A 14,773-nucleotide genomic window follows, 5' to 3' on the forward strand; every position below is an offset into this window, starting at 1 on the left:
CTCCCCTAACTTTTTAGATTTGTATTATTACTATTCTACTCTGTATCAGTATTCAGTGGTAACAAAAAATATCTTTGAAGCTATGCAATCTTATACTTTTTTTCAGAGGCAGAACTTGATTTCCTAAGGCTTCTAGTAGACTGTATTTAAATGAGCAAAACCATATGTCCCCCCCTCCCCCACACACTTTACAGTCACTTTCAATACACACATAAGGAAAGGTACAGAACCAATCTCCCCCAAACACCTCCTTTCAAAATTGGGATTTATATTACAGGTCTGTGCATCTTTTACACCAGCACATACAGAAGTTGACTTTGGCTTCCTTGCTGGTCATCTCCTCACCATTTTGTCTGCCAAGAATGCATTCAAGAGGAGAGGAAGAGCTTCTGAAGTCAGGGTTTAATAATGTCCTATTATAATTAGGGGAGGAGACATTAAAAGAGTGACATGCTTACCCAAGACCCACTTCATGATGAGCATTTCTGTCCAGGAGAATTGTGTAGTTTTCACTCTGAAGATCTGTTTTGGGTAGTCTGTGAAGGTTTCATTGGGCAGGGTTTTAACACCTTCGAAGCGATCTGATGCGTTCACAACTAACAATCCCAAGAAGATTGTAAAAGAAACTGCATGTGCTACAAATTTCATGAAAGGGCTCCTCAGGGTTCGTCCTAGCTGGAAACAAAATATATACAAGACATGTTAATCTGGCAGCTCCAGGCAAGTTCAGGGCTCTCTTTAAAAGGCTTTTGCTGAAAGTTGAACCAGAGAATCCTCAGTTTTGGACAGAAGCTGCTAATTGAACCCAGACATTTTCTCTAGAGCTTTTATGTGAGAGGCTGCTTGACCAAATCCATTTTTCTACTCACTTTAATTTTTTCTGTTTAGAAGACTTAATGGGAGCGGTAAGAGAAAGGAGTAGAACACACTAATACAACATCATTATACAATCTGACTGCACAGCTACCTCCAACCATGTGGATGTGAGTTTTATGCTTTATGAATCTAGGAAAAAAATCTGTTTCAGTAGAGTTCAGAATTTAAAAAAAAACACTTTGGATATGCTCTGTTGCTCTTTTGTCTATTTTCTTGAGTTTTAGCTTAGATGACTTATTTTCCACATTTCGTATATCTTGGTAAATTTATTTAAAGCTATGCATTTCCCACTAGGTACTGCTTTAGCTATGTTCCTATAAATTTTGACATGTAGCATTTTCCTTGTATTCAGTTATAAATATTTTTATAATTTCCCATTTGATTTCATTTTTAACTCAGAGGTTATTTAGTTTCCAGATATACAGGACTTTTCCCCCCTTGCTTTAAAAAATCCTGTTTTTATTGCAGCATGTGTTCAGATCATAGCCTCTGTGATACTACCCTAAAACTATTGAGATTTTCTTTGTGGCCTAGTACACGATTAACTTGTGCAGTTGTTCCATGTGAGCCTGAAGTGATCCAAAAGATGCCTTTTAGGGAGTAGGTATTGGTCATATCTTCTTATCCCTGGCTTGCCATCCAAAGGCCACTTGGATCTTTTGAGGACTAACTTGGGGGCTGCACAGTCAGTCTTTGCTGACCACTGTAAATGAATTCACTTGGGTCTCTTCCAGGTCACTGCTGTCACCCTCACCTAAACACCCTCACCTAAACACCTCACCAGGTATACTGATAAGACAAGAGCAAAGAGGGGAGTCTTTTCTGGATCTCAGTTCCTCCTCCAGGGCAAATGTTCAGTTATAGCCAGTGACTAGTTAATTGATATTCATGTTCTGCCTCGTTCAGGAGTCCTAGAGTGAAATGTCACCCAGCATGTAGAGTATTGGTTCAGCAAAAGATCAGCTATAGGAGTTTCTCCTGGTAAAATTTCCCTAACTATGACTATGTTCAACATAACATTTATAAATCAGATGGCTTGATAATGTTCTTTCAGTAGGCTTCAGTATGCTAATCATCCACGTTAATGGTGCCAGTAATTATTGTAACGTTCTAATGTCATAGAACCCATCTGTTGAAATTTAAAAAGATAATTTTAATCTTTTTTTAAAAAAGACTGCGTTTCAAGTCTGAACGTTGGAAATCCCTATTTGTGCTGGAAAGAACTTGTTCGGATTCACCTGCATTGTCAAATTGTCATATGGCACTAAAATAACTTCAGAAGTGTTGAAAAAGGTGTTTACCTGAAAACTAGGGGGCCCACAAACATCTTACAAATGACATTTCTTAGTAATGTTTAACCTTATTATTTACAAAATAGGGACTGTAGATTATTTTTAGCCATAGGTAGATGTACTAAATTCAGAATGTAGAGATTAAATATAAGGACAAATAAAATACCTTACATAAACTCAGTAAAAAAAAAAAAACGGAATCAAACGATGTCTCATATTGACTTATGTGATGTCAAATACATACTTTGAATTTTTCAACATTTTATCTGACTGTGTTGGCATCTTGGAGCCCCATTTCCCAACCAAGATGCTGGGATACTTTGGTGTATACAGGCAACATCCTTAGATAGTCATTGCATTGTTTCCTGTCACTGTGTCCTAGCTGAGGTAGTGGTGAGAGGCGAGGAAAGTTGGAGAATGACTGCAGAGTGGGGAGAGGAAAGGTTGAGGAGAGGGCAAGGGATACCAGATCTGTGTGTCCCAGCAGGGTCCCAGAAATGTCAGAAAAAGGTGGAGAACACGGAGGTAGACACAGCTGTTAAGGGATTTATGGCCAAGTTTCCTCAATCCTTTATCAGTGAGCTCTATGTAACATCTTCCAGTGACTACCTGGATGAGGACCTGGGGACACCTCTCCATCTTCTCATCTAGGCAAGGCACCTGATGTCAGGAATCTGCACGCAGGTGCACCCATGCTGGCCCTGGGATTCCCCATAAGAGCTGCTTTGAGGAATTTAATGTTGTCTTTGTTCCCTCCTTCCAGTTGTTATCTTCCGGCAGAAGATGCATCTGTAAAAATTATTGTATTTATTGCAGATGATAAGAAAAAACCCTGATAAGGCCCTGCAGTGATGTAGAAGGTTACCCTGGGCTCAGTCCCACTTGATTTAAGCCATAGGGAGGAAAAATGAGGTTAGGAATTGATGCACCTTTCTTATATTTCTTCTGGGCTTGAAAGCATCTTTTTTTTAATTTATTCATTTTTGGCTGTGTTGGGTCTGCATTTCTGTGCGAGGGCTTTCTCTAGTTGCGGCGAGCTGGGAGCCACTCTTCATCGCGGTGCGCGGGCCTCTCACTATCGCGGCCTCTCTTGTTGCGGAGCACAGGCTCCAGACGTGCAGGCTCAACAGTTGTGGCGCACGGGGCCTAGTTGCTCCGCGGCATGTGGGATCTTCCCAGACCAGGGATCTAACCCGTGTCCCCTGCATTGGCAGGCAGATTCTCAACCACTGCGCCACCAGGGAAGCCCGAAAGCATCTTTTTAACTGGCAAAACTTTGATAAAGGTCAGATGAGATCAAATCATTTCAGTGATTTCCTTTTTCTTTTTCTTTTTCTTTTTTTTGTGACATTCCATTTTTATCTCAATTTTTTGAAGCAAATTATGCTTGGGGTAAACTTCCTCCTTTCACAAGGTCACCAGGTGAACCAAAAGAAAGGAGAAAAGTCAGCCAATATATACCAGCAGTTCTTAGCTGGGGAATCATTAACGCTGAGTCAGGTAACAGCGTTAGGTATGAAAAGAGATGGTAGAGCTTTGGGAGACATAGGCCTTGTTCTCCTCTGCCTGAAGAGGAAAACTGGTGAGTCTGAAACATGGGCTAAAGCAGCTCTGTCATTACTTGGCCCTTAGGAGCTGAGAATATATCGGGAAGTCCAGGCTTGCTGTACTCAGTCTCTGGCTCAAGCCCAGACTTCCTGGGTACTTTTCTTTTACTCTGGAAAATAGGTGAATGTGAGAATAACTGAGTAGTGCTCCTGAATTAGCTCCAAATGAACTGCATTCTCAAGTCCTCAGGGTGGACACCTGCTTTTACTTGTTGACACACCTCTGTGTTCTATGGCACTGGGCTCTTAGCCCACAAGTGTAAGCACCTAACTGGGACCTGGTAGCCACTTGCCCACAAGGTAGGCCATGGCTGCAGTAGAGCACCCAGAGAGTTTCCAGCATCTCTCCCCAGTCTGAACCTCCAGTCTTCCTCATCAAATGCCACCCTCTCTTGCCGCCAGCTGCCAGTGGCCACAAGCAAGGGCTTAGTGTACAAGCTGTTTTTTTGTCTTACTGGACATTCCAGGGACACAAAATGTCAGTCAGACAAGTCTCTGAACAGAGGAGAGGAAGCTGCAGCCATGGGGCCAAACTTTCCTGCAATCATTACTTCTAGAATATTCCAGAAGACACCATAAGTCTGACCCCTACGTTCCATGGTGGCATCAGTCTCTTGAATCTACTGGGTCCCCAGAAAGTCCGGGATTCCTCCCCCTTCCACACATCCTTTTTTTTGCATCACATCTGCATGATATTGGCCAAGATTCTTCTCAGACCTACTGAAAATCTAAAAAATTTAGTCAGCAACTGGCATATCATCTCTTTCTGAACGTTTCCCCAAGCAGGTAGAGGCAAACCAATTTGCTGGTGTTGCTTAGTCCCAGTTCCCTGGAAGCTGTCACATTTAGTCTTACAGCAAAAGTGAGGATTGGCAGTGTTCGGCTGTTGTTTTAATGATTGATGTCCTAGAATTAGTTTGTGGCTTAGAGAGTGTGGAGGCAGCACCCCTGTCCATCTCTGGACGAAGGCAATGATCTAACCTGCAGCACAGACTAGATAATACTACTATGAAAACAAGTGCCTAAAACCAATGACCAGCGCTAATCCAGCTTTCAATCTGGTTAGTCTTTTTTCACTCACTGTGCTTTTTCCAGCTCATGATAAAGGACAGAAAAAAATAGCCTTACCCTACATATGTATCATTTGGGGAATACCGATTTAGAAGTCTGTGTCATGGTAGACTGCCATAGAAACAAAATCCTCAATAGATATGAGGTTGAACACCACAAATATTCAGTATGAGGACTTTTATCTTTAACACTATTCTACAGAAGAAGGAGTTTGAGTCCTAATTTCTTTCTCTGACACCCCTCCTACTCTAAGGCAGTCAGTTCCTTGCCTGCCTGGTTAGGTGGCCTCATTAGCAGATCTGAAGTCTTGGGCCCATCGTCCTGGCATGAGTTTTGTCTTGGTGGAGTTGACAAGAGGATCCATTCACTGATGACACTTTTATTAACTGCCTTAGCTGATCAAATTCCCTGTGGAACTAATCTCCCTGTAGTCATATTTCTTCTATTGAATGTTGATTCCCTAAGCTTAATTGCTTTTTTACTGTATCACCAAGTAAATGCAGCTTTGGAGACTTTAATGACCACTTAACCTACGAAACATATTTCAGAATTTCAACATGATTTGTTTTTATAGGCGCTAGCTCTTGCCTGAAGCTGGAGTGACTGCTGATGCCTTTTGTGGCTTTGGGTCAGATGGGCTGTAGGGAGGGTGGAACAGGAGGTGCGGCAGCTTGGCTCTTGCAGGTTCCACTCCTTTCATTACAGGCGGGCACCAGACACTCCCCCTTCCTGTGAGAAAAGAACCCAGCTTTGCGCCTTTCCAGCTCTCCTCCTTTTTCCTTTGTCTTTTTTCCTTCTAGTGACCTAATTAGCTGCCCATGTGGGCCAGAACCCAGACAAGGAAGCCAGGAAACCAGGAAGATGTTGAGATGGGTCTGCAGTGCCCCAGTAGGAGAAGCCTTTGACTCTCAGCTCCTAGTTGTTTCTCTTTTCTGAACCTACTTATAAAGTATGTGCATCATAATGTGATTGAGAGAGTGAAATGAGGTGTTGCATGAAAAGGGCTTAGCAAAAAGAAAGTACTCAATAAATGTTGGCTATTCCTATTATCATTATTATTATTACTATGGGTTTGGAGGCCGTGTTTAGGACATTGCATAATTAGAAAAGGAACAGTGCCTTTATTCCCCCTTTATTCTGTTATTGATCAGATTATGCCTTGTGTGTATAAAAGTTTCCATTTTATCACTCCTCTGTCTTTTAAGAAAATGATTTAAAAAAGCAAATCTTAGCATTTTCCCTCTTAAGTGGTTTTCTACTTTTGTTGGGTCTCTCAGGGCTATTTTCTTTAAATGTGGGAAATGATCAGCTGCATATTTGGACAAAATGGACTTTAGGTTATGCTAAGTAGAGAGAAGAAATAACCGCAAAGACATGCACCTTAAGCAGTCTGTACCTTGCTGCACGGAGCAATCCAATAGGCTATGGCGAGAAAAGGGAGGCCTAGGGAGACTCCAAAGACAGCCAGGAGTTTCACAGCGATAGACTGTTGACGTAAGCCTGAGAGATTTTCATACCACATGGTAAGCAATTGCTGTTGACAGTTAGGATGAGCAACGAACTGTAAAAACAAAACAAAAACAAAAACAAAACGCAAACAGGAAAATGGCATCGGTAGCACTTGAACAGTATATGACCTATGAGTAGCTCGGGGCTGACATGTTCCCCTGGGGAGGGTGGCCTGGGTGTTGGAGCCAGAGCAGCTAGGTCAGGTACCTGCTGGGCCCTTCTGACTTGGAGACGCTGGGGGTCTCTCTGCTATGAGCCCTCATAGGACTGGCCCTCATAGGACCGGCTGCATCAGGGCTTGGTAAACTGAGGGCCTTGAGAAGTCTCAGGCACAGAAAATGACAGTCAGCTTCTGGGTAGCTGCTTGTCTCCAATCCAAGGACACTTATCTCTGGGCAGAGTTCACATGGGTGTCAACATATTGGAATGGATGGAGCATGAATGGGATTTTAGAGTCGACATGCGTTTGAATTTTGCTCTACCATTTACTAGCCAGGTGGCCTTGGGCCAGCTACTTCACCTCTCTGAGCCTCAATATTGTCCTCTGCAAGACAGAGCCTGTCACATTGTCTTGTAGGGTTAAATGAGATATTGTAGAAAAGTTCCTCTCTCTTTTCCTATGTTGTCTAAGAAAAAGTTCTTGCAGTGGAGTTTCCAGAGGACATGTTAAAACTCCTCAGTATTTCCCCACCGGATTTCAGTGGTATTTGGCTTGGATCCCTGTTGCTTATTGTAGCATGCTGGAGCGCTGACACATTGTATCCCCATGCAGTAGCTTCTCACTGTCACCTCCCTCTCTTGGATGTGCCTTGCCCTCATGCCAGGTTACAAGATGGGCCTTTTGTGGACATTTTGTATTGTTGACCTCACCCTTCTTGATATATGTTAGAGTAGGGTTGGAACCCAGACTTAAACTGGGTCCATTAGGTTTTCTCAGCTGGCTATTTTTTTTTTTTTTATTCCTCTTTTTATTTATTTATTTATTTTTATACATCTTTATTGGAGTATAATTGCTTCACAATGTTGTGTTAGTTTCTGTTGTACAACAAAGTGAATCAGCCATATGCATACATATATCCCCATATCCCCTCCCTCTTGAGCCTCCCTCCCACCCTCCCTATCCCACTCTTCTAGGTTGTCCCAAAGCACCGAGCTGATCTCCCTGTGCTAGGCAGCTGCTGTCCACTAGCTGTCTATTTTACGTTTGGTAGTGTATATCTGTCAGTGCTACTCTCACTTTGCCCCAGCTTCCCCCTCCCCGCCGTGTCCTTAAGTCCATTCTCTATGTCTGCGTCTTTTTTCCTGCCTTGCCACTAGGTTCATCAGTACCATTTTTTTTTTTAGATTCCATATATATGCATTAGCATACGGTATTTGTTTTTTTCTCTTTCTTACTTCACTCTGTATGACAGACTCTGGGTCCATCCACCTCACTACAAATAACTCAATTTTGTTTCTTTTTACGGCTGAGTAATATTCCATAGTATATATGTGCCACATCTTCTTTAGCCATTCATCTGTCGATGGACATTTAGGTTGCTTCCATGTCCTGTCACTATTGTAAATAGTGCTGCAGTGAACATTGTGGTACATGTCTCCACATAATTTTGAATTATGGTTTTCTCAGGGTATATGCCCAGGCTACTTGAGACTGTGATCGAGAGAGGCAGTCTTTTTATTTACTGAGGAGTTAACATGTAACCTTCAGGGATCTGGGCAGCTACCTTCCATTGTGTAGACTAAGTAGCAAGACAAGCCAGTTAAAAAGAGAGAAAGAAGAATGAAGTTGTATAGAAAGAGGTTCTCTAGTGTCCTTCCCTCTCTGAGGTCCAGCTCCACTCTGCACGTATGGTCCACGAGACACCCCTAGATTCATATACAGCATCTTCCTTTTTCTGATTGATTCAGCAGGTTGACTTGAGTTGCTGTAACCAAACATCCTTTTTCTGCAAATATTTGGTGCTACTTGGCCATTTGTTTTTAGTTGATTCTGAGTCTTGGCCAGTAGAAACTGGTAATAGGCAATATGTAAGTAACATTTATGGGAATAAAGTTTACACTTGAGAAAATTATGCTCATTAGCTTATTTCCTCCCTGTGACAAAGGGAAGCCAGTATTTGCTTTAGGCAGCCTGCTCTTTGGCCCTGTCAGGGTAGCCATATGCCATAGGAGCTGGGACCCATGGACTAGAGCAGATAGACTGGGCATTCTTCAAAGAGATTGCATTTTCAGTGGATTACCCTGGATCATAATGTCCCAATTTTCATCCCATTTGCCTCATTGGGTATTAAGAGGATATATGCAGCAATTTCTGGGAAATGCAAAACATTCCCTTTTCATTATAAGAACAATATAAATAGAGCTATTTAAAAAATTCTCAACGCAGATGGCAACAGCTTCTTGTTTCCAGTTTCTGGGAACTCACAGTAGCAACCAAGTGATTTGCGAGGATGCTATCAAAGCTCTATTTGGCCCTGCAGCAGCCCCTGGTGATACTATTACTCAATCATTAGCTGCAAATGAGGCTTTTTTGGGGTAACGTTATTGGATTCATGTCAACCATTGTGGTTTTTCCCTTCAAGAACAAGAGCAACAGATTCTCCTCAACCCAGGTAGGAACCCTCAGGCCATCATATGCTTTCCTGTGCCCTTTCTGGCTCACAACAAAGTGGAGCAAATAACAGAACATCATGCACATGTTTCAGTAATTCTCAGAGCCTGATCACGGCAAGTCGTCCCGTTGCAGGTCAACTTGCAGGCATGGGGGGGCAGTCGGTTTTGTTTTTCAACAGTTAGCCTTCCCTCGGTGCTGAAATGGTCCTGCTCTGGAGAAACACACAGTCTCATGAAGTAGCGGAAGACCACTTGGCTCGCCCTGTGGCTCCCTGCACTGTAGCTGCTCTGGAAGGACTCCCGTCCTGATCCCTGCCATTGGCCTCTTTGTCTTTATCTGGGGAGAGCCCATCCATGCTTCTTCTGCTGCCTCCTGCAGACAAATCAGCACAACAAATTGGGCAGCAGAGCAGGAGGGGAAGAATTCTGAGAGAGAACACAGTAGGAACCATTCCCACTCGCCCTTACCTGCCTCAGGGGACAGTGGTCCCGACTAAAACAGGGGGGTCTCTCTTGAGACTCTGTCCTCTGATTAGACCTTTGTTAATTTCCACAGTAGCCTTTCTTCCTCCATAATAAAGCAACCTAGCTCCAGACATGCTATTTATTTGTAGACAGACTTTATAATATAATGCTCCCAGTAAGCTGATGGCAGCTGATAGCTGAAGCCCAGATTGTTATTCATCTTTACGTGGGCACTTTTCTGTATTGGTAGCAGGACTTCGAAGATAACTTCATGACGCATAGTTCAATGTGTATCAGAGGATTTTTCTCCACTGTGCTTTTGAAGCACAGAGAAACATCATTCCTGACCCAAGGAAGATGAGAGTAACATGAGGCGCACCATCAAGACACAAAGAACACCCTAACCAGAAGGGCACTCAGTCAGGGAGCAAAGGCAGGAGCAGGGGGAGGATTTTTAAAAGCAGGGTCAGAGAGGAACAGAGGAAGAAAAGCCCACAGCTAGATAGAACAGAATGGGAACTCAGAAAATCAGTGTTGTCTTGGGCCAGATTTCTTTGGCATCTGGCTCACAAAAGGATGGAATGATCTGGATCCTAACAAGAGGATTGCCCAGGCCATTCCTGTCCCTAAACCATTCTGGACTGAGAGCATGGTACACATTTATGAAAGTTCTTCAAGGGAAGAACTGGATTGACCACCTCAGCTTTCCCATCGACATGATTCACACTCTTCCTAGTAGGGAGTGATGGCCTGGAGCTGAGACTGTTAAGGTAGGCTTACATGGAGCAGAGCAGCCTCTCAAGAGAATACACGTCAGACCATACCCACAGCTGGGATGGACTGTTCCAGAGGACTGGGTTGGGGCGGGGAGCTAAGAAGTTAAATTGCAAAGAGGGGTAGGAGGGAGCTCTGAGACAGAATTCCCCATAATGGAGAAGGAGACTGGAAAACAGGACCTGAGGGTCAGGAGGGACTAGAATTCCTGTGGCTGCCGGTTCTTGAGTCCATCTCAAGCCGGTTATTCTGGTGGCATGTTTGACCAGCCTTCATGTTTAGTATAACAACATTTGTGCCCAAAGCTGGTTTTCTGTTAATATCTCACCTAAACTTCCTATTCCTCCCAGACCCTGGTGACTTAGTGAGAATATAATGCTGGCATATGGGAACGTTTGGGCATATTGGCCAAATCTTCGCTCCTACTTTGCTTTCAGTTGGTCCATGTGCTACTATTTTTCTTTTATAGCCTGAAGGAAAATTATCCCCTTCACTCTTTTCCCTGCTTTATATTCATTTGTAAGGAAATATCTGATATTTTAAGAATAGATAGTTGTTGAAGAGCTATCAACATTCCTTAACTAACTATTGAGTATTTTTAGGGCTGTTTCATGGAATATTAACACCCTTGGGCCATATATTCTTATCACAACAGGGCTAAGACTTTCCTGATGGGGGGTGTTGAAGCGTGTGGACTGGTACCTGGCTGCTTGGGTTCAAGTCCGGGCCCTGCCACACGCTGGCCATATGCTCTTCGATCATTGACTCTTTCCATGCTTCACTTCCTTTTTCTGAAAAATGAGGCTAATAATGAAGATTGAGTGAGTAAGTATTTGTAAAGTGCTTAGGACAGTACCTGGCAAATAGTAAGCGCCGTATTAGTATTTGATAAATAAAAATAAGCCTGTGACTCTCCTTTCCTTTCCTATTTTCCCTTTCCCTCTTCCTCTTGTTTCTCTGTCCTCCTCCCCACTCCCTGAGGTTCTACTCCACCCTCCTTATCTTTATTCTGACCTCCACGTTGTTTTGGCAGATTTTCTTGAAGTGTTGTTGCCTTTGGAAAGGTTCATGTAGCCTAACAGGTGCATGAGGCCACTCCCTCTCTATCCAGCGCCTCCCTCCTTATCCTCCAGTGAAAGTGCTTTATCCAGGCAATTAGGTAAAAATGGGCTGGTCTCTGCTAGGGCAGTCAGGGCCACCATCAAGTCTATTCAGCTCCATGTTGATGCTCCCCCTTCACTCTGGAGCCCTCCGGCAGTGAGGTGCAGTACAGGTTCCTGAACCTGCAGAAGTACTTCTCCTCTGTCCTCGATGCCCCTCCCCTCCTCCACCTTAAAAGCTGTTAAATCCTGCATTTCCTCTTTAGTGGGGAGGGGAAGAGGGCTACATTTGAGCTGAGGCTTTGAGGCTGCATGATTTCCATAATCCTTAAACACAGATTTCTTTCTCTGACACTGGGCCTCATTTACAGAATAATGAGATGTGGCAATGCATGATTTGATAAGCTGAAGAATAAATCAGCTGGAGAAAAATTTATGAAATCCAATGCTTATAGAGAAAATGACTTATTTTATACAGATAAACCATCAAAGGCTGATGTCCAGTGTGACTGTGGTCAAGATTTTCCACTTAGCTCATCGCTAGCCTTTCCGTCTAGAAATCTTTTTTTCCTCCCTCTGGAAACTGTCTACATAGGCAAAAAGAGACAGATACTGTACCAGTTGTCAAGTGGCTGTTCTTAGTGTGGACAGTCAGACTGAATTAGTATAGTTCTGTGGTGCCACTTCCTGTTTGGTGCATCTCATAGGATTTGGTTCAATGGTGCTAATGTTCTTCCCTCCCGTTTTGTCTTGGCAAAGCTCTCAAGTCATGGGAGTTGAGGAGGGAAGAAGAGGAATGGAAATGTCAGTTGCTGACTAGTTTAGTTTGTTGGTTTGTCCATTCATTCATTCATTCATTCATTCAGCATATTTTTCTTCACTGCTGCCCCTTACCAGGCACTGGGCTCAGCACTGGAAATACAGAGAAGTTGCAATCCTTATCCACAGGGAGCTCCCAGCTCTGTGAGTCTGTGCATGGAATAGGGCTGAGCAGTAACACCCACCAGTTACGGAGTAAGCCTTCCATGAATGAATGAACACCAAATGCCCATCCCATCAGTGTGCTTTCTCCTGGGTTCCCTCCCTCTTGTGAGACCTACTATTGAGAGCCCCACATCCTTGGCACAGCTAGTTGCTTTGTCTACACTGATAACTTAACCTTCAGACTCTTCTTCTCCGTGCAAGCAGTTAGCGGAGTGGTTACATGCACAGGCTCTGAGGCTGGACCATCCTGGTGCAAATCCCAGATACGACATTTTCTAGCTGTGTGGCCCTGGGCAAGCCACTTCACTGCTCCTAGCTTCGTGATCTGTGAGAGAGGAAAACGTGTGTTGGGTGCTCAGTACATGGCCTGGTACTTACGATTTAAGGTGGGCGTCGGTGTTACTGCTGCTGCTGTTCCTACTAACACTTCTCCTCCCCCTCCAGGGCTTAAAATAGTTCTCTTTGCTCTTCCCTTTGCTGAGTTTATCCATCAGCAGAGTGTTGCCTGCCCGTGTGATATTAGAGTTAAACATTCCTGAAGAACTTAGTATGCTTAATTACAGTAAGAAAGAAAGCAGAAGTTGCCATTGTTTTATTAAGTTTTAAATCAATGGAGCCTTCTAGTAGGGAACAACATTGCCAGCATGCTCGCTGAGCCTATTTATTTAGCCGTGCGGCTCCTGAGCGGCCACCACAGGAGTGTAATCCATGATAGTCCTGGGTAAATGGTGGTGGAGGATGAGAAGGAAAAGGTGTGGGGCTTGGAGCTTTGGGTGGGTAGCCCCACAATTCATACCTCTTTCAAGGAGCCTCTAAGCATGGGCACTAGACCAAGTAAAATGTTTTAAAATCACAGCTTGAGTGTTTTTTACTGTTAATAATTGAGGACCTAGTATATGAAGGAACTTTGGTTATGTTATCTGTAAGCGTCACAATAACCCTCCCCAAAATGGATGTATTATCTACATCCTCATATACAAACGAGGATGTATTATCAACCCCATCTTGCAGTTGAGGAAACTGAGGCTGGGTCAATTTAAGTCCCACAGCTAGAGAATGGTGTAGTCAGGGTTCCAGCTCAGGTCTGTCTGATTCCAAAGCCTGAGGTCTTTTCATGTGTAAGCTCCCTCTGAAATTCTCTTGATTTGGTTGGCTTGGACTCTAGCCCTTCCCGGTCTTAGTTCTTTGTCATAAATAAAACAGTAAAAGCAAACACTTATTGAGCACTCACATGGATCAGGCCCTGTGCTGAGCACATTATGAACATTGTCTGATTTAATCCATTATGCCCATTATAGAGCTGATGGCGCTGTGACTGTCAGATCCAAAGTGGACATTTCTTAACCACTTCCTTATACCGCCTCTCTCAACTGACGTTTCCTGCGTCTTTTCTGGGTCAGGTCTCTGGCATATTCTATCTGCCAAGCAGGAGGACCTCTCTGTGAGCCTACAGATTTCACATGTGCTGCAGAGATGCTCATACCCCCAGCCAGAGTGTTGGGTGTCTCCTTTCACCCTGTGGCAGTGGGCTGTGTCCTCTTGGGGAGGACAGTTGATCTCTGACTTCCTTCTCCAGAGCAGTAGATGTTTTATGATAATCCCACATCCACTCCATTTGCACTGTTTGGGTTGGATGGGAGGATGGAGGGTTAGAGTTAGATGGAGGGGATTTTGGTTGGGGAGAAAGGAAGCAAGTGAAAGGGAGGGAAAGGAAGGAAACAGAAGAACAGAGCAAAGGAAGGGAGAGTAAGAGATAGAGTTTAAAACCTGACTTCCAGCTGCTGTTCCAGCTTCTGCTCATTTCCTCCCCATCCCTAGTCTCTGGCCAAACTCCAGCAAAGCTGTTCGCAGAGCCTTCCCAAGCTTGACCATCTCTGAGCCTCTGGTCAAGGTATCGCTGCAACCCAGAGTGGTTTCCTTCTCATCCCCCCATAGCCAAGTTTTGTCCAGCTCAATAACTGTCTCTTCCGTGAAAGTTTACCCTGCCCATTCAGGTGAGACTCTTTCTTTCTCTCCTCTCAAGTCATTTGTAGTCTCTCTCGTTAATCATAGTTATAATGCCTGTATAACCCTCTACTGGAGAGAAAACCCCTCTGGAGGGCTCTTTTGGTCCTTAGGGTGGTGCTGAATGCATGGGTACTCAGGCAGTGTCGTCTGAATGAGTGAATGGTGCAGCAAGAAGTTCTCCGAGTTCAGACTGCAAACCTGGTGCCATCTAGAGGACCAGAGTGGCCTTCCAAACATGGTCCCTGTGGTGTGGCAGAGTCCAGCGTTTGTGGCCATGTCACCACATCTGGAAGACGCACATGGGTACAAGAGGCTGAAAGTTTGCTTGCTGTCCAGGAGACATGATGAGCAGATAGATGACTGAATTCATGTCTCCACTGAAGTTATTCTCACTGCAGAAGTGCCAGGAGATTGGAAAACGACGACAACAGCAGCAACAACAGCAACTCCTTCATTTCCAGAGGTAACTGAGCTA

General features: G+C 44.0%; 1 protein-coding gene across 4 annotated transcripts in view; it reads right to left on the bottom strand.

Moving 5' to 3' along the window:
- Nucleotides 1-14,773, bottom strand: part of TRPC7 (transient receptor potential cation channel subfamily C member 7) — a 125,625-nt gene that overhangs the window by 52,172 nt on the left and 58,680 nt on the right. For 2 of the 4 annotated variants that reach the window (XM_068534452.1, XM_068534457.1), the window contains 2 exons: nucleotides 6,243-6,407; nucleotides 459-675 (listed from right to left, as the gene is read on the bottom strand). In XM_068534452.1, the coding sequence (XP_068390553.1) occupies nucleotides 459-675; nucleotides 6,243-6,407 (382 nt within the window). The remainder of the gene's footprint in view (nucleotides 1-458; nucleotides 676-6,242; nucleotides 6,408-14,773) is intronic. The other 2 variants (XM_068534465.1, XM_068534453.1) reach the window with 1 other exon arrangement.

Source organism: Eschrichtius robustus, chromosome 2, assembly GCF_028021215.1.
Source record: "Eschrichtius robustus isolate mEscRob2 chromosome 2, mEscRob2.pri, whole genome shotgun sequence".
Lineage (NCBI taxonomy): Eukaryota > Metazoa > Chordata > Mammalia > Artiodactyla > Eschrichtiidae > Eschrichtius > Eschrichtius robustus.